Here is a 19,897-nt window from a genome sequence, read left to right on the forward strand (position 1 = left end):
CAGTTGGTTAGCCCTGGCATCTCTGGCCTGGAGATATAAAGGCGTCGTTGCAGAGGTCTCATCGGTGTCGCTGCGCAGTCGTAGTCATCCAGCCGACTGTTTGGACGGTTTGCCTTGTTTGCCGTGTTTGCCTTGTTGCCGGCATTTTTTATCACCAACGCAGTGAAATACTATCCCACAAAAAGGGGTTCGATGGCTTTACCAAGGGATTCAGGGCATTAGGAGGCGATGCGTGCCAGAAAATTGAGAAGCCAACTGTTGAAAAAGAAAACCAAAATGAGGTCTTTTTTTTTTCCAGCACAATTTCCGCTCTATATCCAGATGGAGAGGTGAGCGAGAAGGAGAACACGGTGAACAAGAGGGCAGAGAAGCTTCTGCACCCGTTGGACCGGCCATGCCGAAGAAAGGGGCGACGAACCAGAAGAACAAGAGGAAACAGCGCAGGAAGGAGAGATACAAGGGCAACAAACCTGTGGTCACCAAATCAAGTCAGGATGAGCCACCACTGGAGGCTTACTGTTTCATTGAAGACGAGTCTGGGACTGCTCCTGACTATCCGATGGCTGTCTATTCGTTCGTCACGCATTGGATTTTACTTCGCTATCACCTGCAGGTTATATGGTGCCAGGTAACCCTACAAAGGTTTAAATAGCGTAACAGTGCGAAACGGGATATATTATTGATAGGGGAAAAGGCAGAAGACCATCGTTGTTAGGTCACACTAATGTGAAGGAGTCAAATCTCTACATAAAGTGGCCGGTCTTCCAGTGCTTTTTGCAATACCGTCAGTTTCCTCAGAAAATACTCCGTACACAAAAGCTCAACCGGCGTCTTCAAAAGCCCCTTTCGTCGTGACAGTAGTCGTGTGAGTAGCTAATCTCATTTACATCGAGCAGCTTGAAAAGGTTCAGCTGTTTGGAAGAACCGAGAGAAGTGACATGGAGAGCCCGACGCGAGGAGCGCGCCTAATGGCCTCCCGCGGCGGGATCGCCAAGAGAGGTTCGGAAGCGCGGGCCGAGAAAAAGCTTGGTATCGGGCGGGACACCCGCGGAACAGAGCCTTGGCGACCCGTACAATTCGGTCATTCCATTATTCTAGACTTCAGCACATGACATCCTCAAAATGCTTCCTTCAATTCTGTTGTCTGAGCTTCTTGTGCGCTCAGCCGTACTTAAAGCCACCTTGTTTAACCCAGCGAATTCTTATAGCGGAACCCTTTATGCGGCGTTTCGAACTGCACGCACTCCTTGAGACCCGATGAGCTAAGCTGATCTTCGGGGGGTGGAAAGGAGCTGCCTTATTCTCCATTAGGTACCCTGCTTTCCACTTCTGATGATTGTATGAACATCGAGATGACGCCACGCTAGTCCTTTGGGACCGCGTCCCGTAGTTAACCGTGAACGGGCGAAAACGGGGATGGTCGATAAGAAAATGTATACGCTGTACAGATCTCGTCCTTGGCTACATAAATGCATGAGAAACAAGACAGCTCAAAAATATACATAATATGACTTCGTTTCAAAACTCCTTTTTAGATCAATCATCATATTGGCTTGGTCACTGTGTCCGTCAAGTACTCTGAACACGGCCAATGATAAATTGACCCGTGATTGTCCAGTCAGGTCCAAGTCAAATTATTCAAAGTGCCAGGAACACTTCTAGCGGACGGGACGTTCGTCAACGCCGAAGCAGCATGGTTCACTAATCTTGGTGGACTGCAATGCCGGGGAAACTTCACCGAACGACAACCATTGTCCCAACGTCGTGCGCATCTAACCCCCGAATTGAGTTCACCACCACCGACGTTCGCAAAATAACGCTAGATGCATGGTCACGGGGTATGAAACGATTACGGTGATGATTTTGAATCCCAAAGCGCGACAAACCAGCTTAGGCCGAAGACTGGTAGTCCCCTCAAGTCTGAAGGCTCAATGGTGGTGATTCCATCCGGCGTCAAATCACCGGTCGGGGGTTCTCGAAACCGATACCGCTCTACGGAATAAAAGGACGAGCTCAATATAGCGGAGAGTGGAGAGTTTGTGGAGGAACATCCATGCCATAACCGATGGTGGATGTCGGCGCGGGCTAATTGTGGGGTGAATGGCGACTGGAGGCAGCAGCACATCGTTTTCGAAATTCCGCGGGCACTGGGCCGAACGCCAAGAGTCAAATCAGGAGAAAAGATCCAGGACTGATATAGGGATCGTCCTGGATGTAGTCACACGCTGCTCGAAGAGCTCTCTAAGCGCTAGCTGGCTCCAGTTTAAACTGGGGACCTTCGACAGCAGCATCATCTCGAAAAATTGATCAACATGCCATTATGATCCAGTATCCCAACCTTGTGTTTCGAACATCGCTTTCCCCTTCGATTGGCCTCCAATACTTTCTACCCAAAAGTTCTTTCGTCCAATTCATGACCGGAATTTCAACCGGGCGCCCACTTCCATTCTCATCCTCCAATAATTTCACAATCTCGTAGTAGTTCGGGTCGACGGTGACCTCACATTCCTTCAAACGACCGTCGAACCGCCTCACGAGCCCATCCAACGTGCCCAGCAACTCCGATCTCACCAATGCTGTGTGATTAGCGGTGAAATGTTCCCAATGTTCAAGGGCGCAGAGCATCCACCAAGAGCTGATGGCAATGTGAAATGTTCGTAAGTGGGGAAAGATCGACGGAATAAGCGCGATTGTCGATGTGAACCTGTCGAGGATAGGAATGTCGCGATAAGTGGCTACTGGGTAGAGAAGTTCGAGGGATTTGACGGATGAAAGGCAATTGGGAGGGAAAAGGCGTTCCATGTCAGAGAAAGAAGGGAAGTAATTCGGTTCGACGGAGAAGGTGTTGCTGGAGTAGAGGAACTGGATGGATTCAGAGTATCTATGGAGCAATCAGCTGGAGGCGAAGACGATTGGTGGATGAAAGAAGGGTTCGGATGAGAGAGAAAGAAAAGAAAGAAAGAAACATTCAAGCTACTCACGCTCTTCGACAGCACAAGAGCCACCCAAAAACCCGCAAACGCGCCGTCTGCGATTGTTCCGGCGTGAGACAGCTCCTATCCGCCGCTGTAGGGTGGGTCCTGCACCGATCATTCCCATAATAAGTCGGGCGATGACAAATTGTATGCCACCAGCCCTGCCTGTATGCCTTTGACTGTTCGCTGCCAAAATACCACACATGAACCCTCCCTCTTTCGAAGAGGTGGATGTATATCATCTCCCGGAGCTCAATCGGGAGTCGGAAAAAGCGGCTATAGCGGATAGCTCTCTCAGCGCCCCGTGCTTCGCTCGATGCCAAAGGTGAAACCATGTTTTTTCTTTTTTTTCCTTTTCTTTTTTTTCCGGCTCACGGAAGATATTGGGCCTAGCAGAGAAGTGAAGGTAGGGGCTACTGTTCACTCTTAAGGCTCTTCAGTCACCAGGGGTGAGCTTGATTCACGGCAAAACCCACCAGACAATTCACGAAGGTATTGCTGAGCAGAACAGTGAGCAGAAACAAGGCCCTTTCGCGAAAAAGAAAGAATTTTAATTGAGGATAGATGTGCTGCCCAGGGCGACTGGCGTGTTCGGCTTAGCACATCATGCGTTGACTCCGAGCCGAAACACGTAAAACGTAGAGTCCACGCCCAGGGGCAAGAAGGCGAATAGAGTCATCTTTGTCCCAACAGCCACAGATCTTTATTCTCAGGAGGACTTGCGCATACGAAAGCGCAGAGTTTCAAAGGGCCATTCACGCGACGTTTTCGGCGGTGTCGACATGCCTCACCGCCCCCGAAGGTACCCGGCCGTCGGTTGGTTGTTCTTCCGGTCCGCCGGCAGCGCGAGCCGATGACATCACACGGCAAGCCAACTCTCTCCAGCGGGCTGGGCTGCAGACAAGGACGACGGGATGCAAACGACCCCTGGCACCCAGGAGACCTCGTTGAATACTCCGTATTTGTTAAATAAATGGGCGTCCGGAAACCTGGCTGCTCTCCAGGGCAACATGAGTGTGGCTACGATGCTATGAACCGTATATAAAAGAGGACGTCAATCCACCAAAAAGTAAATTTGATTTCACATGTATGTGTACTCCAGACGGAGAATTAAACCGTATATTAAATGACAATATTGAAGAATTATCCAATCCATCGCTTAGCAACTGAGCTTGCCGCACTGGCCACAGGACTTTCTGTATCCATAGTCGCAGGTCTTGCCGGTGTGGCGGTTGCACTCATAGACGTGACCGTTCTTGCAGTGGTGGTTGATGGCCTCGTTGCCGCAGAACTGGCCTTGGCCTCCGATGCAGCGGCACTTGCTGGGGACGCAGGCTCTCTCGGCAAGCTGGGAAACGATATTAGCACGCCAGGTTACTCACAATCAGGGAAACGCCTTCAGCTTACAGGAGCAGGAGCGGCACCGTCGACGGCAGCGGCGAGGGCAGCCGGGACAAGAGCGACAGCAGCAAGGAGGGTAGTGTACTGCTTGACATGTTAGAGTTGACGAGCACAAAAGACGGAGAGACTGGTGTGTCGCTGGGTATGTTTACCTTCATGTTTGCGGTGTTGGTTTGGAAGATTAGGTTCTTCTGGTTCTTTTTGTTATTTGTTCTCGTAGTTCTCGTGATCTGTGAGATGGAAGGACAATCTTGAATCGAGGGCGGGAACCGTTATTTATATCTTTCTCAGCGCTCACCCAAACTCGCCTCGAGCTCATCAGAACCAGAAGATGCACATTCCAGCTGAAGTTGAGCTCGTGTTGAATGCAGATCAAGTCGGCCGGTCCCATGGCCCCACGCCACGGAGCAAACACGCTATAATTAGCAAATCACACGGAACTGGCATCGCCTGGGAGATGGAAATGGCAGCAACTCGTATTGCTATAGCCAATCAACCCAGCGGTGCGGAATCGAAAAAAGAAGTTTTCATAATCTGCTTGCATGGGATACGAGAGCCTCTCTTCTCCAGGAATGCATTGACTGGCAGAAATTTGCGAATGAACTGACAGACACTCGCAGCCTGGCGCTGTGATGTGCACACGACACGGCTGTGCATTAAGCTTTCAGCGCACCCAAACAGGAGAAGCGTCGCCCAGTGGTCAGTCGGGTATCAAGATACTCTGGAGGCTTGATCGCGTCCATTCTCACGGCGCCAGCTCTGCCGTGACAGGAAAAATGGCCCATAAAAACAGCTCTCCCCTGCCTGTTTCCCTGCCGATCCAGAGCGACCAGCGCAGCGATCGACACTGGATCAAAGCCTCCGAAAGTGTGAAACACAAAACAAGCCGTGCCTCGCCCGCATTGGGCTTAGTGTGCCCTGTTCCCCGCGTTTCCATGATTGGCTGGAGTGTGTTACATAATCAACAAATTTGAAATAAAAGGTGCAAACGGTGCAAACGCATTGCCCATCCTCATTTGAGCCGCGCTCCACAGCTGCACGCTAGTCAAACAGCGAGAGAAAAAGGGGAACGGCGAAAAGGCCTCCGATATGAACTCGCAAAGGAATCAGGATGCATTCCGTCCGTCTCGAAATTAATTAATTACACGCAGCAGCAAGGTCAAGGGCAAGGGCAGTAAGATCTTCTGCGTCCACCAGACGAGAATCAACTTTGCGGTCAAATCACGAATTACCTCTGAATAGCCTCGTCTCCCCTCACAAAGATAATATGCGAACAACGAGTGATAGTGCACGAATTATGGCTCACGAAGCCAGGATGCAGGGCGATAGAAAGCCGGTGTCACCTCCTCAGCGTCAGCCTGCAACTCTAATCTGAACTCATATCCGTGTCTTGGTCACCATCATCTTCGTATTCACTCCCTTCGTCTCCTCCAGTCTCGTCCTCTTCCGTATCCTCATCGATATCATCCACCCCTGCGACGCTCATTTCTTCCACACTGTGCTGTCCATTCTCATCTTGACACAGCGGCTCGGCCACATCCCGCTGCTGTCGTGTAACGGTATCGCTCCTTTTGGGTCTTTTCCAGAGCAACCTTGCTTTGTCCTTTCTGGCTTTTTCAGCCTTGCGCTTCATCTCTTCCGCTTGTTTCGCCGCGGCCTCTCTCTCATACATGTTCTGGAGCCGGTTAAGAGGCTCGATGTGGCGCTCGCAGAGCCTGCAGTCCTGGCACTCCTCCACTGCTGGTTCCAACGCTCCTTTCCTGACCCCAGCCATCCGCAGCGCGACCATGTTGTCGTACCCTTCGATGCAATCCCACATGGCTTCCAACAGCTCTTCAAACGGGAGCAGGATCTCCTCGCCTTTCACATCCCACTCGGGCAAAAGGATATTTCGCCAGTTGGGGTACATGTCTTCGTCTTCTTCGGTGTGCGAAATGACCTCTTCCCTAGTCATCTCGCACTCCCACAGCAGCTCTGGCTCGTGCCAACGCAAACATTGTAGGTGAACCTTGCACGTGAAGCGGCCGCTGAGGTAGTATTCCTTGCGTATGCAAAACGCCTGGATGGTCGCTGCCAATTGGCCGACGTTGTGTCTGTGCATGAAGGGAAGAGAGCTCCACAATTCCTGTTCCGGCGGGGGTGGCCTGTTCTCATCTGGCTCTTCACAGATTTCCACGACAACAAGAATTCTGCACTCGTTTTCGGCTCCGCAAACCAATCCTGCCGTATCCTGTCGCCACTTCTCCCTTGGCTCGTTAAACGCGATTTTGACCACGCAAAGGGGGGTGAGAGACCCGATGGGAAGAAGGCCGAGTTCAACGTCATGGAACGACCCATTGATAAACATCTCTAGTCAACGGTCCTGGTTAGTCGAGAGAATGGGGTATGTACTGCGAACGAGATGCCGCTTGATGCCTGACCTTCATCGACAACCAGGCTATAATCCATCAGCCAGTCACCCAGCTCAGACAGCCACTTGATAAAGACAGATCGAACCGCTTGATGCATGCGGTTTTCCCTCGCCGGACGGAGTACTCTTTGTGCCATTTCGCTGAAGTCGAGAAGACGCTGTTGCAGGCACTACACCGGCCAATCTCCAGGTGTGATCGACAGTTTCAAAGAAACAAGAAAGAACACAAGAAAGAAGAGAACTCCTTCAAGGTATGTTTGAAATATCACCAGGCAGACGGACGTGTTGCCGTGGAGGAACGTTAGTAAACAAAACATAGTCTGAGAACCCGTCATGGTCGTGGGTCACTCCTGGACCAATAACCACACAAACTCCAGTCTTGAGATTCCGGATAGTTCTTTCCAGGGCAATGAAGGAAATTTCCTTCCATCATTCTAGATCGGGAGGTGCACACACACACACACAAACAAACAAACAAACAAACACAAATGATGCTTCTGCTGCTGTGTCTCGAAGGAGCAGGCTTTCATGGCCAGCTTTTTGGCCTCAACTCAGTTTTGTGGTCTTGAGTAGGAGAAGAGATGTGTTTTATAAGGAGCCAGAATTACAGCTGAACAGACTCTTCATTATTGCCTTTGGGCACATACTTCTTCTTGTTGTCTAAAAAGCAGTTTTTTCTCCAGAAGCTTATAAGGTTGGAGACGCGGAAATATCTCCAACTACTTATACTGCTCGGTTGATGGAGGGAAGGGCTGACGAGGAATTAAAGGAGTGGATCTGCAGATTTCCCCGCCAGATCCGCACGCATCAACATGGATATGCAGTGTTTCCGACACCCCGCTGTCAACGATCCTGTCAGGTCTCTATTGTGGCAGTGCACGCCAATGTTGGATTTAAACCACCCGACATTTTGGCCGTCTTCAACCTGCCAAATCGCCAGTAGGCCCATCTGCAGATCTGACTTGCGTGTTCGTGTCGGCGAGTGGGACATAACAAGGGGATTTTTGCCTGCAGCGCTGTGACATTTCCGATGTCCTCGTTTAAGATTTCCTTGGGAGAGTATTGTGTGATCAACAAGGCGGTTCCCATCGGTCACAGGGGAATTTTCACGGGGAGCGAATTCGGAAAAATGACGAGATGCAGGAGATGATCCGAACGAAGGAACCAAGATGTGGAGGAGAGATAGAGACCGATGTCGCCATCCACCAGTATCCAATCACCCAAGCATGCTGCAGAGCTTCGTATCGGCCGGTTCTCTCTTTCCCTGCGACCCCATCTCGGCTTGTGGTCCGTGTGGTCCGTGATGAAGAGGGGGAACCCGCCCGAAAGCACACCCCGACGGCCACCCTCCGGCTCCTTCAGCGGGATCGTTGTGAGGGGAGGGCTGAGACCATCTTCTCCACTCGACCAGCATCGAAATCTCCGTCCGGAGGATGAGTTTCGTAGAAGCAAAATTTTTGATGTCAACCGGGGCGTTGAAACGGTACGGTAGGTCCTATTTACATATGCGAAGCTCCAATACACTTATTGCTGAACTTAAAACCCCCACCCTCGTGAGAAAAACGTGCCTGAAAGAGGCATTGCGAGGCGTAATAACATTTCCCCAGATAATATCGTGGAAACCCACATGATACAGCACATCCCCCAAATCTGCACATGCAACAACGCGGTCCTTTTTTCTTTTTCTTTTTTCTTTTTTTTTTTTTTTTTTTTTTTTGTCCGCTGGTCATCTTTGCTTTTGCACAGCACTGCATGAATGGACAAGGAGCTAGACATCTCACTGTTTAGAATGCGCCGATGACCCGCGGCGGGGTGGTACATCAGGCGGATGGAGCGATCGAACACTTCTGCACCAGAATCCCACGCTTTTGCCAATTCCCAACCTTGTGAAAACCCATCAACTAACTAATTAGGCCAGTTAGGGATCAGCCACACGCCTTCATCAGGTCATTTGGAAGGACTTGCGAGAGAGCTGGATTTCGAGTTGCCTGGAGGCCTTCTGACCAACCATTCAGCCATCAGTAACTATCCTGTCCGTCTACTCCCCTGTCTGTCTACTCCCGCTGGGCTACCCATAAAATTTAAAAAAAATTAAATTAAAAATTAAAAAAAAGGATAAAGAAGGCTGAAAGGTGGCTGAAAGGTGGCTTGAGCACGCCTCAAGTTCAAAGACAGCGCCATGTGGCGGGTGACCCCCTCCGTTGGGGTTGTACTGTAACCAAAACATGGCGGTAACTACGACTAACTCCGTAAGTTAATTTCGACCGCGTCTCTCTCGGCGGCGTACAGTACAGCTACTGTATGTAAAGGTGTTTTGGACAGCGTCTCATTTGCCTTCGTCGTCAAAACCACGTGCACAGGCACCTCGCAGCAACGTTTCAATGTCGCTTTACTTCCGGGCGGCGTCACAAACCAGGGTTCGCCTTGTTGCTTTGCTGCGTCGATGCCTCCGTCTGCTGTCAATGCTGCAGATCTCCCCACCCGGACCTGGCTCTCCCCTCTCAGCCAAAGTATGTATGAACGTCTTTGGTTTCTTCAGGCCTCGGCCGGTGGGTGCTTGAAGCGGTCCTCTGGCTCTTCTTCACTTTCACCTCCAGAGACGTCAAGGTTGCACCCTGTTCGTGCCCATGGTCCTGCGCGGCGTCGAGGACGCAGATTTACTCCAGCATTTGGGTCACAGTTCAGTCAAAGGGTTGATCGCCCTTGCGCTTCTTCTGGAACTGATGTTACATTGGCGCATCTAAAACATGTGATATCATCTCTCGACCAAAAAAATCTCAGCCAGCAATACCATCTCCATCCAGAGCCAGCATAAAATAAAATAAGGGACATCCCGGCGCCGTCGAGGATGGAGTTCTCCTGTGTCTACCAGCTGCATCTCCTATAGTGCTCATAATCCCTGCTGGACCCAGGCTCTACTCTCTCACTCACTCACTCTCTGTCTCTCTCTCTCTCTCTCTCTCACACACACACTCTCTCTCACACTCACACATCCTTCAGATCTTTCTTGACTTACACTCTGCGCGCGTCGTTCCACGGACGCTATGCTCCTCTTAAGTGCAATCGCCACCCTAGCGCTGCACGGCGCACTGTGCCTTGCCCGTCCCGCCGCGGCGAAAACCCAGAATGACTGTGCACCGGTTCATATCATGAGCGCACGTGGCAGCAACCAGCCGCCGGGCGAAGGACCAACTCTCGCTCCCCTCGTGGACGCTATCGTAGCCGATCACCCAGGCAGTACACGCGAGCCGATCGTCTGGCCCGCAGTTATATTCCCCTACGCTGAAAGCTCTCACAACGGGACCTTGGCCGTGACCGCCCAGCTTACTGCGTACGTGGAGCGATGCCCTAAATCGAAGATCGTGCTGCTGGGCTTCTCCCAGGGCTCCCATGTGATCGGAGACAGCCTCTGCGGTGGAGGAGGTCTGCTCGGGATCGGTCCCATCACCGACCCCATCTCAACGACTATCGGAGACCACGGTAAGTTACATATCCTCCCTCCCGGCATTACCTGGTTAAACGGGTCACCCGTTTACTTAACCTGAGTTTAGTATCCGCCATCGTTTGGCTCGGTGACCCGCGTCACCGAGGGAATGATACATACAATAGGGGCACCTCTGTGAGAGACGGGGTATGTATCACCAACATATATCTTCCTAATTATAAAAGATGATAGGGCTTTTGGCAGAAAAGAAGCTAATCTCTTTCTTTCTTTTTCTTTTCCTTTTCCCTTAATCAGATCTTCCCACGTCTGCAGTCACAGTCCTGCGAACACTACGCAGCCAACCTGCAGTCATACTGCGACACGCGGGATATCTTTTGCGACAGTGGAGACAGCCTCCAAGTGCATCGTGGATATATCCCCAAGTACCTCGAGGCCGCGAAGCAATTTGTCAACGAGAGGTTGAGGTAAATGCGCCAGCTAGCTGCCTTCACACGGACATGTATATAGTCACATTCAATTTTGCGATCCAGTCTCCCAGACTCTATATTCTGGGGAGATACGTGGGCCTTCAACCCCATAGATGTGCATAGTTTAAAGAGTGATAATAACTATCAGGGCTTATATACAGATTACTGTCTAAGCCAGCTCTGTTAGAGGAGCTCTCTGTCTGTGGCCTTGGTGGGTGTAGGCGATCGAAGCGGCATGATGAACTCCCCAAGGAGTGATTGTTCTTCGCGTGATGCAACCAAGGTTTGGTGAGGAGTTGGGTCAGATGACGTTTCTCAGAAAACGCTCATACTCCGTTGGAGGACCAAGAATGAGTCGTACAAGGCTACTACTACTACTACTACAAAGATACTAGTGTGTATATGAAGCTTCGGTACTGATTTTTTTTTTTTTTTTTTTTTTTTTTGCTCTGTTTGGTCATTCGCTGTTCCTTCACGTCGACATGGTACGATCATGATAGATTCCACCGAGCACACCTCAGGATCAGGTGCGTATACTCTGTACATGCCTCATTTTCACCTCACAAGCTCGATAGGTGTGATGTGAAAATATTGTCAGTCTTTCTGGAGGGGAAAAGGAGAGATGGAAATTCACAATATAGAAATGCAGCCTATAGTTATTACTGGGCACTTAGGCTGATATGGGCATGTGTGGAGGGAGTGGAGGAAGCCAGCCATAAGGAAGAATTGGCCCGTCCTTGATAGCATAAGCTATAAAATGGCCATTATGGAATAATTACTAGTAGATTATCCCACTGGCAATTTCCAAGTAGTAGGATTAAAATCATACATCAAGGATATAAGCACGCTAAAAAAAAGAGAAAAAAAAAAAAAGGAAAAAAAGAGAAGAAAAGAAAAGGAGAGAAAGGGAGAGAGGGAGAGAAATAAGGAACTTTTGGAAAAACGGAGTGCTATTCCAAGTAAGTGACTCGGGCCAGCGACGAAGTTCAACCAAGGCGCATTGCTTCCACCTGGGCGGCAAGGGCTCTCATTGTGGGAGATGTAGAGCATTCCAGGAGAAACCATCTCTCGATCAAGAATGGCATCGTAGAAAACAAGCCTCCCGCTCTCACAATGCGTTTGTACGCATTCGGCAGATAACACCCCACTAGCGGCTTGATGTCGTCCCTGTATCGTCTCGAGGTAGATCTCGGTATCCCACGTGGAAAACATAGATACCACAGTTGTGGATCCCAGGTCGTCATGTCCGGTTCCGGGAAAATCCAAGTGCTATCGCCCCCGAGCCTTGCCTGGGCCCTTTTTCGGCAATGATAATATAGGCACACCATGGTCTGGTGCGCCTCGTGGATGATATCCATGTCGAAGTTGTGGAGTCTGATGATCTCGGGATACGCGCTGACAATTCGAGCGACCTCACTTTCGAAGGGCGAATAGCCGCTCCGCCCCGGTAGGAACCAGTGGGCGAAAAAGTCTCGTCGCTGGACATCTGCAACCGGGCCGTGGATCCATTTCAGCAGTTCACAATGCATCCAGAAGTAGTCCTCGGCCATGCGGCCGTCAATGTCGGGCAAAGGGCGCCCCATCGCCCAGTTCATAGTTTCCCAGTCGAGTGCTCTGTTGTCGGTTAGGGGATCGTGCTTAATCTCGAGAGACAGGAGGTTTGGTAAGGCGCAAAAGGGCATCACGACGACGTCATGATCATAGCGACCGGTCGAACTGGCCCAGCACCACATTCCCCAATCGAAAAGCCCTCGTGGCTGTAGCCGAATCTCCAGCTTCTCAATTATGGATCCCATTCTCAGCAGGTCAGCCAGGATTCTGGCTTTCTGCCAGAGCGAGTAGAGTTGACACCCTTCGTGGTAGTTTGGCGCAGCGATGCTCACTACGACCTTGGGAATTTTGTGGAAAGGAACGTTGTAGAAACCACGATCTCTGATATCGGCCATGGTCTCTAGGTCCCATCGTGCCGGTTCCCAGACGGGGCGAGTGTTCCTAAAGCTCTTCTGCCTGTAGAAAAGGACCGTGAGTCCTGAATCTCTGAGAGTCTGCCTGGGGCTAAGGATGAATTCTAGGCGAGAGTGTAAAAAGAATATTTCCGAAATTTCGTTATAGAGATAACGAGTGGTGCGCAATATGCGAAGGTCAGTCTTTTCCGGATCGGCTCCGGCTGGGAGGAACTCCAGCCAGATCTGCTCTCGAATTTCATACGGAAGCCATGAAAGTAGGCCTAGTGCTTCAGCCGGAGGAATCATAGTGAAGACCGCAACGATTTTGAGCGGCTAAAGGAGACACAACATAGATAGAGAGAGAGAAAAGACAAGAGGAAGAAGCATAAGAAGGATGGTGGTGCCTATATACAAGCAGCCACCTCATCGTAACGGCCCGATGGAAGCACCGCATTGTCAGGATGGCCGACCGAATATTGAAGTGTGATCGCATTTTGACATCACGGCCCTTCGTTTTGGATATACAGTAGTTTGATGTGCCTAATCGCGGTATCCACTGGTTAGTCAGGTTCTATGTAGCCCAATCTCTCAAAGCTTATCGGGAAGAAACCATGGAAGGCCTTGTGCAATAAAAGCTTCTTAATATGTAGGTAATATGCATAGTTAGAGTTGCCAGTACAGAGGAGACATGGCTCGCAAGCAGCAGCGTTAACTTAGAACGCGAACGGGCCAGGTTGACGAAGGTTATTGATTCTTCATCGAAGACTTTCGCTGACTGAAAAAGAAACCATGACAACCCTGTGGTCGCTTGGCTCGTCATGCTGCCTCTTTGAAGACATCGGCGAACGGATCTCCGTCCGGTTCAGTGTTCCTCTCATATTCCAGTGGATTCGCAATTTCTATTCGCCTCTTCCTCACCGTAGACATGCTGGACGAACGCCAGCGTCATTGTCCAGCCCGGCCGTGACGCCCGACGACGTCCACAACTTGCCGTCCACCGTCCACCGCGCACGACGCTCCCACTTGACCCTGGGCCCCGAAGGAACGATTCTCTCCCACGACGCCTTGTTTGTCGTCGCTCTCTTCCCGTCCAGGACGCCTGCCTTGGCCGCTAGTCCTACGCCGGTGCAGATCGCCACGAGGTAGTCCAGCCGCGGGTACGCCTTGGCGATGAACGAGGAGGACGTCGAGGTCGACGAGCGCGTCGTCGTAGGTGTGCGTGGGCAGCACAGCGGGGAAAAAAAGAGGAGTCCTTGGGATTCATGGCCGGGGGTCTTGGGCTGCGACGTTATCGGCTCGAGGGTGTCGGAGAGCAGGTGGAGGACCAGTTCGTGGCGCCGCTGCAACACGTCGAGGAGCTGGAACGCCTGGAAGAGTATCATGCCGTGCTTTTTCGGCGGTGACTTTGCTCTCTCGCGATGGCCCCCTTTTTTAAGCGATCCGATCCTGTGTCGGTTCACCTCTTCCTTCTCGGGCGCGCAAACAAGCTGCTGTGCCATCTGGATGCTTGCTCACGAGAGAGTCCTTGAGCTTCACCGCTCCATGGCCGTCGATGCGAAGGGACGGAAGGGAGCTCACTCCTACCAACATCCCCAAGATTTCTTCGGATGTGAAGAACCAGTGGGGTCCCAATTAACTAGACGTTGTGGTCCCAGATATAACTAACTATTTAGTTAACTAACTGGCCCGCTCTCGGCGTCTTAGCTCTTTTTTACTTTTTTCACCAAACGCAAGTTTTCGGGTAGATTCCGCGGGTTGGCCGGCCGTTCCGTGGGAGCGAACGCCGTTGGCTGCATGGGCCGCCTTGCCGCGTTCGATGGCGCGGATTTGCGTGCATTTCGACCGTTTTCGAGAACAACAGGACATGGGTCGGCGCATACGAACACCCCCTCATTGCGGTGATTTGCGCGGATTTGCTCAAGAAAAAAAAGAGTTGCTAAATATATATTTATTTTTTGGGGTCGATCTACATAACTATATCTCCAGATAAACCTCTCTATGTCTCTATGTATGTCTTGGGTCTGTTTGTCCTGTTCACATCCATATTTACATCCACCCGCGTTGTCGTCGTTAATTCGTCAAATTCATGCTCACTGCCAGAGAGTCCAAAAGGGCTTGGTGATACCGAACCATACCCACTGGATAAACATAAACAAACCGGACTTGGGATATACTTCCTGGGCTGGCTTCTCTGCCACAGGCTGCTCCTTGCTGCTTATCGAAAAGTGTCCCCCGTTCGGCCCAGACACCCACGAGCCGCTAAACTGAGGGCTGTCAAAGCCGGCGTGCGCGATGTCTGCTCTGCCCACGTACATGTACTCGTCGCCATTGACCTTGATGATCGAATTATGCCACGGTGTTGGTAAGTGGAAGTCGTACGACGAGTGAGTCTCATGCCGCGTCTCTAGGGAACGGATCGACCGTATCATCGTCTTGGGGAAAAGATTGATACCGAACTTGGGTCCTCGGTTATCGTGACTGTACAAGGGTATCAGCTCTGGGGCAAAGAAGAAAGTAAATACAAAAAACAAAGGAAATGGCGCCATAAAACATACGCATGGATGGACAGTCGGACATAGTTGGGGAATAGCAGCTCGACTAGATTTGAGTATGCTTGATTCCGCTTCCCAACAGGTTAGTTATGCACTGCATTATTGAGGGAGACGTGTTTGGTTGGGGGGCTTACAAGGATCATTTCGGTCGCAACGCTACTGGAAAGCTTCTTTTGCTGTTTCGTGCTCAGCGAAGTGAGTGCCTTGTGGCTGCCGAGGTCACCCAGCATGAACCGCGAAAGACCCCTGTATAGCTGGAGTGCATGCGGTTCTTGGTCCTGTATGAGCTTGCGCAGGTAATCTCGATCCGGCTCACACATATCCGTCATCAGCTTCCGGCAAAGTTCTGCGTCGTCTGTGAGCACGGTTTCAACAGGGTGTGCCAAGGCCACCGTCTCCATCCATGCCGGCGACAATCGATCTGTCAAGTCGGGATCGGAGAGGAAGATGTCCTTCAATCCCATGAATCGAATGAACCCACGGCTCTTCTCATCGGGACATATCTCGTGATACATTTCCATTAGTTGATCCTTATACTCGTCCACTTTGATGTCGTCGACACCAACTGTTCACCAATCACGTTAGCTCTCTTTTTTCTCTTTCTCCCACACCCTACTCTACTTACTGCAGTCGGAAAATACATGGCCGTCACTGATAAGCCACAGAATAGCTCCCGGCTTGTAAATGGCAGAAACTGCTCTGAGGAACTCGAGCATCGTCACCAGGGCATAATACTCTGCTGCGTCAGGATACGTGCCCCCGACTTTCTGTGGGTTTGAAGACTTGCAGGGGAAGGCCGGCAAGCAGAAAATGACAGGCAGACCCTTGTCGACGAACCCATATACTCGGTTCAAAAAATACTCGCGCCCCCCACCAGAGCTCCACTGGTCATTGGGGGGCAAGTTCCTGAGTTTTGCGTCAAATAGATCGGATATCTGCACAGAGATGCGTCGTGCCTCGCAATTGGATTCCGATATGGCGTTGAACGGTGTGAATTCGGTGCGCAGCAGCAGGAATTCCTCAAACCATGTATGAAGATCTGCGTTTGTGGAGTTGTTTCCTTGCTCTGATGAAACATGTCCAAGGGTGAGGCCGTTACTTCTCTGGAGTTCTCGAATCTGTGTTGTTTGGCCCCCGGACTCCAGGCGTCCACCGTCGGAAAGGATAGGCAAGCCCAACTCGATTTTGAAGCAGTCGATCTGTCTGCCGGACGGTAGCTTTGTCGTCGTTCGGTCTGTGGTGCTTGCGGATAGTCCCTCCCATAGTTGTGGCCATGCCTGGCGAACCTCTTTGGAACCGTTGCCTTCAACCGCCAACAGTTTGCCATTCGAGTCACGCCAATATAGGGCGTACGTCGAATGGTATACTGAGCTTCCTTTGTTGAGAGTAGGCATTGTAGGATCTTCACAAAAAAAGAAAAAAAAGAAGATGGGTGTGTGTGTGTGTTGGGAGGATAAGGGTATTGTGTTCAAATGTTGGCAGTGCGCGTAATAACCAACCAACTTGTTGTTCTAGATGCAAAAAGGAGATGCAGATGAAGAGTCTGGAAAGGAGTGCTTGCGGTATCCTTTTGCAACGAAAAAAGGGATATGAAGCTTTGGGGACGGCCACGCGTTGACCTGGATGTGCTGTAGGGTATTAATCTGCTCAATTTAAAGCACCCCAGGGCCCTGGAGATATAACCACTGGAAACATCTCGTTCATGTTTCGGGATCTATTCTTGTACCGGCACCCAGGCCAAGGATCAACTGCTGCACCGGACCACAGCTCGATGGAGCCTGCTTCACAGCCTTCCGAAGGCTGCATGAAGCCAATCCTACCTCGTATTGGAGCCAGGTCTCCTTCAGATTCTTGTCGACACCGGGTTCGATACAATATTCAAGGCTATGCCTAGCTTTGCCCCGGTGTGTGGGGGTTTGTTGGTATTGGGACCGCCGGTGGCTGTGAGACTCCGTATCATTCATACAGGCTAACTCGCGGAAGGCTGATTAAGTTGGAGACCGACCCGTTGCCAGCCTTTCCATCCTCGTTTTTTCAGGCTATTTTCCCGTGTCCCAGATTCGAGATATTCTTATGGGAGCGGTTTGATTGACGTCGAACCCGGTGTTTGGAGAAGAGAGCATATTTGACATTCCTGTTGCACAGTCTCTCTCTCTCTCTATCTCCCCCTCGCTCTTTTTTCTCGCAGATCCTAAAAGCAGCACAAGCCGGGGCCACCCAACAACAAGAACCAAAAAAAAAAACAAAAAAACATGGCCGGGCTTCTCTCCTCTCTGTCATCCGTGACCCTGGTGGCGGTTGCAGCAATTACCGTCATTCTCTTCCTTGCTCTTGTGTACTTCTTCATTCCCCCTGCCAGTTTCCCCCGGAATATACCCGCTATACCCTTCTACTATGCGCTGCTGCCTCTGGTCAAGGACGGCGACCAGGAAGCGCTCTACCACACCTATCTGGAGCCGCTCTTCGAGCAACACGGAGCTGCAAAGATCTTCTTTGGCGGCCGGTGGAACATCCTTGTGCAGCGTCCATCCTACATTGCCGAGGTCTTCAAGTACGAAGACACCTATGCAAAGAGCGGAAACCAGAAGAAGATCCCGTACAGTGTGCTAGCAGAGTACACTGGCGACAACATCATCAGCTCCCACGGCGAAAATTGGAAACTTTACAGGTCGATCCTTCAGCCGCCCCTTCAACAGGATCAGGACCCCGGTCCGATTTGGCGGAACTCCCGGCTTCTGATCAGCCTGCTGTTGGAGGAGCAGAAGACATCCCCACATGGCTCCGTTCTGCTGCCTCAGCTCCTCCAACGGTTTACCCTAGCCAACTTGTCGGAAGGGCTTCTGGGGACAAGCTTCCAGGTAAGAAGGAGAAGAAAAAAAAAAAAAAAAAAAAAAAAAAAAACCAACAAAGAAAAAAACCAACCGAAAAAGTTCTAGACTTCTGCCCGACCCCTTTACGTGTCAAACCAGCGCCTAACCCTTTTTTGCATGCTTAGACTTTACAACAAAAGGATGCGGCTCTCCACAAATTTCAGATGATGCTCAAGCCTCTGATTTTCGATCCTGTCTTTTTGAATTTTCCATTCTTGGACCATTTTAACTTTCCCAGCCGCCAGAGAGCCCGCCGGCTGGCAAGACAGTTCGCCAATGAACTATGTCAAACGGTACAGCGGGGCCACCAACACGCCCATACGGACAAGTCAACTTCGAACGTTGGATGCAGTGTCATTGGGGCCTTTGAGCAGGGAATTCTTAGCGAGAAGCAGTTCAGGAACAACATGGTTAGTGTCTTTCTGGCCGGCCACGAGAATCCACAGCTGCTGCTCGTCTCGATGATGTTCCTGCTTGGTGAGCATCAGGTAAGCGAATCGATACGTGGTTGTCTTCTCGCCCGCGTTCCCCGTCTGCACACTGCGGTGACTGAGTTTTTTCATGATTATTATTTTATTTTTAGGAAATCCAGGAAAGAGTTCGCGAGGAGGTACTCTCGCTTGGCGAAGACGAGCTGCCGTATTCTGTTCTCCAATCGGCTCCGTTCTTGACGTCAGTCATATACGAGACCCTGCGGATGTATCCTCCGATCTCCCAGCTGATTAACCGTCGTACGACCAAGCCTGTTCTTCTGGGAGGCAAAATCCCTCTTCCGGCTGGCACGTACATCGGCTACAATGCGTATGCGACCAATCGAGACAAGCAATCCTGGGGCGCCGACGCCGATGAGTTCAAACCCGAGCGCTGGGGTCGCACAGTCGATGAGATCAATGTGACGTTCAGAAAAGCGAACGCCAAGGGAGCCTTCATCTCGTTTCACGGGGGTCGCAGGGCATGCCTTGGCCAGAAGTTTGCCATGTTTGAAGCCAGGATCGCAATGGCAGAGATACTGCGGTCGCTAAGGTGGAAGATCGATCCGACCTGGCCTCGTAGAATGACACCAGTGAGCGGCCTGAATCAAAATCATGATGCAATGGACGAGAACTAACACGAGCGTTCTACAGGCTGGCCCTCTTTACCCGAGAAACCTGCGGGTTGAAGTCGAGAAGATACGCCCAACGGTCGTAGCAGGACTGTAATCGTAGTTTGTTAATGCATAGTTATTTTTATCCATATCTCTGTACATACGACAGACGGACAAGGCTGTCGTCGTTCTGCACAACCAACCCAAATGCATATATGCGTCTTTCGATAGTCTTTGTGCCACATCAGCCCTGTAGAGAAGGCTAAGACATGGTGGCCTGCAGTTAACTTTGCCGGCGTTGCGCACACCAACTTTTAATCAACGAGTGGGATTCGCTGCATTTTTGCCTTTTTTTTTTTTTTTTTTCTTTCCAACACCAACCAGCCCCAGAGCTTCAGCCTTTCCTGTCGTTGTACATATGGACATGCGGAGTACAAACATCCATACTGCTCTGCAGATCCTCCACGCTACGGAGAACATCCTTGCTAGCGTGCTCAAGGTTCCGTCCGCAGACGGTCAGGGGTGCTGGTGCTCCATCTGCCGTATTTTGCGGCCTTTGTGCGCGCAAACCATGTTTTTGACACCTGCATCTTGACCGGCCCGTGACAATTTCGAGATGCGCAGATCCCACTCCAGCCCGGGAATAATACGATTCGAATTTCGCCCTTGGCCGCGGCCAAACCCCCTTGGCGATCCTGCTCGCAGGTGCGGTGGGAATCTTTTTTTTTTATTTTTTTTTTTTTTTTC

General features: G+C 50.9%; 10 protein-coding genes across 10 annotated transcripts; 4 read left to right on the forward strand and 6 right to left on the reverse strand.

Annotated features, from left to right (window-relative positions):
- Positions 1–276: 276 nt before the first annotated feature.
- Positions 277–652, forward strand: CIMG_00531 (uncharacterized protein; the record flags this gene model as incomplete). Its single annotated transcript, XM_001246759.2, has 2 exons — positions 277–281; positions 322–652. The coding sequence occupies 2 exons, from the start codon at positions 277–279 to the stop codon at positions 650–652; spliced, it is 336 nt and encodes a 111-aa protein (XP_001246760.2).
- Positions 653–1,486: 834 nt separating this feature from the next.
- CIMG_00530 (uncharacterized protein) lies at positions 1,487–3,310 on the reverse strand (the record flags this gene model as incomplete). The annotated part of the gene is made up of 2 exons (XM_001246758.2): positions 1,487–2,881; positions 2,982–3,310. 2 exons carry the CDS (start codon positions 3,308–3,310, stop codon positions 2,308–2,310), a joined length of 903 nt encoding a protein of 300 aa, XP_001246759.2. The 3' UTR covers positions 1,487–2,307.
- Positions 3,311–4,040: 730 nt separating this feature from the next.
- On the reverse strand, positions 4,041–5,189 carry CIMG_10567 (uncharacterized protein). The gene is made up of 3 exons (XM_012358818.1): positions 4,529–5,189; positions 4,383–4,460; positions 4,041–4,323 (listed from the first exon to the last, which is right to left on the reverse strand). The coding sequence occupies exons 1-3, from the start codon at positions 4,532–4,534 to the stop codon at positions 4,135–4,137; spliced, it is 273 nt and encodes a 90-aa protein (XP_012214241.1). The 5' UTR covers positions 4,535–5,189; the 3' UTR covers positions 4,041–4,134.
- A 553-nt stretch (positions 5,190–5,742) lies between these two features.
- On the reverse strand, positions 5,743–6,923 carry CIMG_00529 (uncharacterized protein; the record flags this gene model as incomplete). Its single annotated transcript, XM_001246757.1, has 2 exons — positions 5,743–6,725; positions 6,797–6,923. 2 exons carry the CDS (start codon positions 6,921–6,923, stop codon positions 5,743–5,745), a joined length of 1,110 nt encoding a protein of 369 aa, XP_001246758.1.
- Positions 6,924–7,360: 437 nt separating this feature from the next.
- Positions 7,361–8,542, forward strand: CIMG_10566 (uncharacterized protein; the record flags this gene model as incomplete). The annotated part of the gene is made up of 2 exons (XM_001246755.2): positions 7,361–8,274; positions 8,533–8,542. Exons 1-2 carry the CDS (start codon positions 7,979–7,981, stop codon positions 8,540–8,542), a joined length of 306 nt encoding a protein of 101 aa, XP_001246756.2. The 5' UTR covers positions 7,361–7,978.
- Positions 8,543–9,830: 1,288 nt separating this feature from the next.
- Positions 9,831–10,699, forward strand: CIMG_00526 (uncharacterized protein; the record flags this gene model as incomplete). Its single annotated transcript, XM_001246754.2, has 3 exons — positions 9,831–10,266; positions 10,338–10,417; positions 10,526–10,699. The coding sequence occupies 3 exons, from the start codon at positions 9,831–9,833 to the stop codon at positions 10,697–10,699; spliced, it is 690 nt and encodes a 229-aa protein (XP_001246755.2).
- Positions 10,700–11,684: 985 nt separating this feature from the next.
- CIMG_10564 (uncharacterized protein) lies at positions 11,685–12,950 on the reverse strand (the record flags this gene model as incomplete). The annotated part of the gene is made up of 1 exon (XM_012358817.1): positions 11,685–12,950. One exon carries the CDS (start codon positions 12,948–12,950, stop codon positions 11,685–11,687), a length of 1,266 nt encoding a protein of 421 aa, XP_012214240.1.
- Positions 12,951–13,460: 510 nt separating this feature from the next.
- Positions 13,461–14,143, reverse strand: CIMG_10563 (intracellular protease/amidase; the record flags this gene model as incomplete). Its single annotated transcript, XM_012358816.1, has 2 exons — positions 13,461–13,553; positions 13,583–14,143. 2 exons carry the CDS (start codon positions 14,141–14,143, stop codon positions 13,461–13,463), a joined length of 654 nt encoding a protein of 217 aa, XP_012214239.1.
- A 434-nt stretch (positions 14,144–14,577) lies between these two features.
- CIMG_00524 (uncharacterized protein) lies at positions 14,578–16,885 on the reverse strand. The gene is made up of 4 exons (XM_001246752.2): positions 15,822–16,885; positions 15,331–15,761; positions 15,200–15,267; positions 14,578–15,122 (listed from the first exon to the last, which is right to left on the reverse strand). The coding sequence occupies exons 1-4, from the start codon at positions 16,588–16,590 to the stop codon at positions 14,735–14,737; spliced, it is 1,656 nt and encodes a 551-aa protein (XP_001246753.1). The 5' UTR covers positions 16,591–16,885; the 3' UTR covers positions 14,578–14,734.
- A 346-nt stretch (positions 16,886–17,231) lies between these two features.
- CIMG_00523 (Dit2 protein) lies at positions 17,232–19,375 on the forward strand. Its single transcript, XM_001246751.2, has 4 exons — positions 17,232–18,054; positions 18,192–18,554; positions 18,650–19,129; positions 19,191–19,375. Exons 1-4 carry the CDS (start codon positions 17,449–17,451, stop codon positions 19,263–19,265), a joined length of 1,524 nt encoding a protein of 507 aa, XP_001246752.2. The 5' UTR covers positions 17,232–17,448; the 3' UTR covers positions 19,266–19,375.
- Positions 19,376–19,897: the final 522 nt, after the last annotated feature.

Source organism: Coccidioides immitis (assembly GCF_000149335.2).
Source record: "Coccidioides immitis RS genomic scaffold supercont3.1, whole genome shotgun sequence".
In the NCBI taxonomy this organism is placed as follows: domain Eukaryota; kingdom Fungi; phylum Ascomycota; class Eurotiomycetes; order Onygenales; family Onygenaceae; genus Coccidioides; species Coccidioides immitis.

What these genes read in the sequence shown, in the direction of transcription:
- CIMG_10567 (XM_012358818.1), bottom strand. An exon ending in ACGGTGCCGCTCCTGCTCCT is followed by an intron (nt 4,324 to 4,382) that starts GTAAGCTGAAGG and finishes ATCGTTTCCCAG; the next exon opens with CTTGCCGAGAGAGCCTGCGT.
- CIMG_00524 (XM_001246752.2), bottom strand. Translation starts at nt 16,590, where the DNA reads ATGCCTACTCTCAACAAAGGAAGCTCAGTATACCATTCGACGTACGCC. An exon ending in TTGCGACCGAAATGATCCTT is followed by an intron (nt 15,268 to 15,330) that starts GTAAGCCCCCCA and finishes CCTGTTGGGAAG; the next exon opens with CGGAATCAAGCATACTCAAA. An exon ending in GTCCGACTGTCCATCCATGC is followed by an intron (nt 15,123 to 15,199) that starts GTATGTTTTATG and finishes ACCCTTGTACAG; the next exon opens with TCACGATAACCGAGGACCCA.
- CIMG_00523 (XM_001246751.2), top strand. Translation starts at nt 17,449, where the DNA reads ATGGCCGGGCTTCTCTCCTCTCTGTCATCCGTGACCCTGGTGGCGGTT. An exon ending in TTCTGGGGACAAGCTTCCAG is followed by an intron (nt 18,055 to 18,191) that starts GTAAGAAGGAGA and finishes TTGCATGCTTAG; the next exon opens with ACTTTACAACAAAAGGATGC. An exon ending in GGCCTCGTAGAATGACACCA is followed by an intron (nt 19,130 to 19,190) that starts GTGAGCGGCCTG and finishes AGCGTTCTACAG; the next exon opens with GCTGGCCCTCTTTACCCGAG.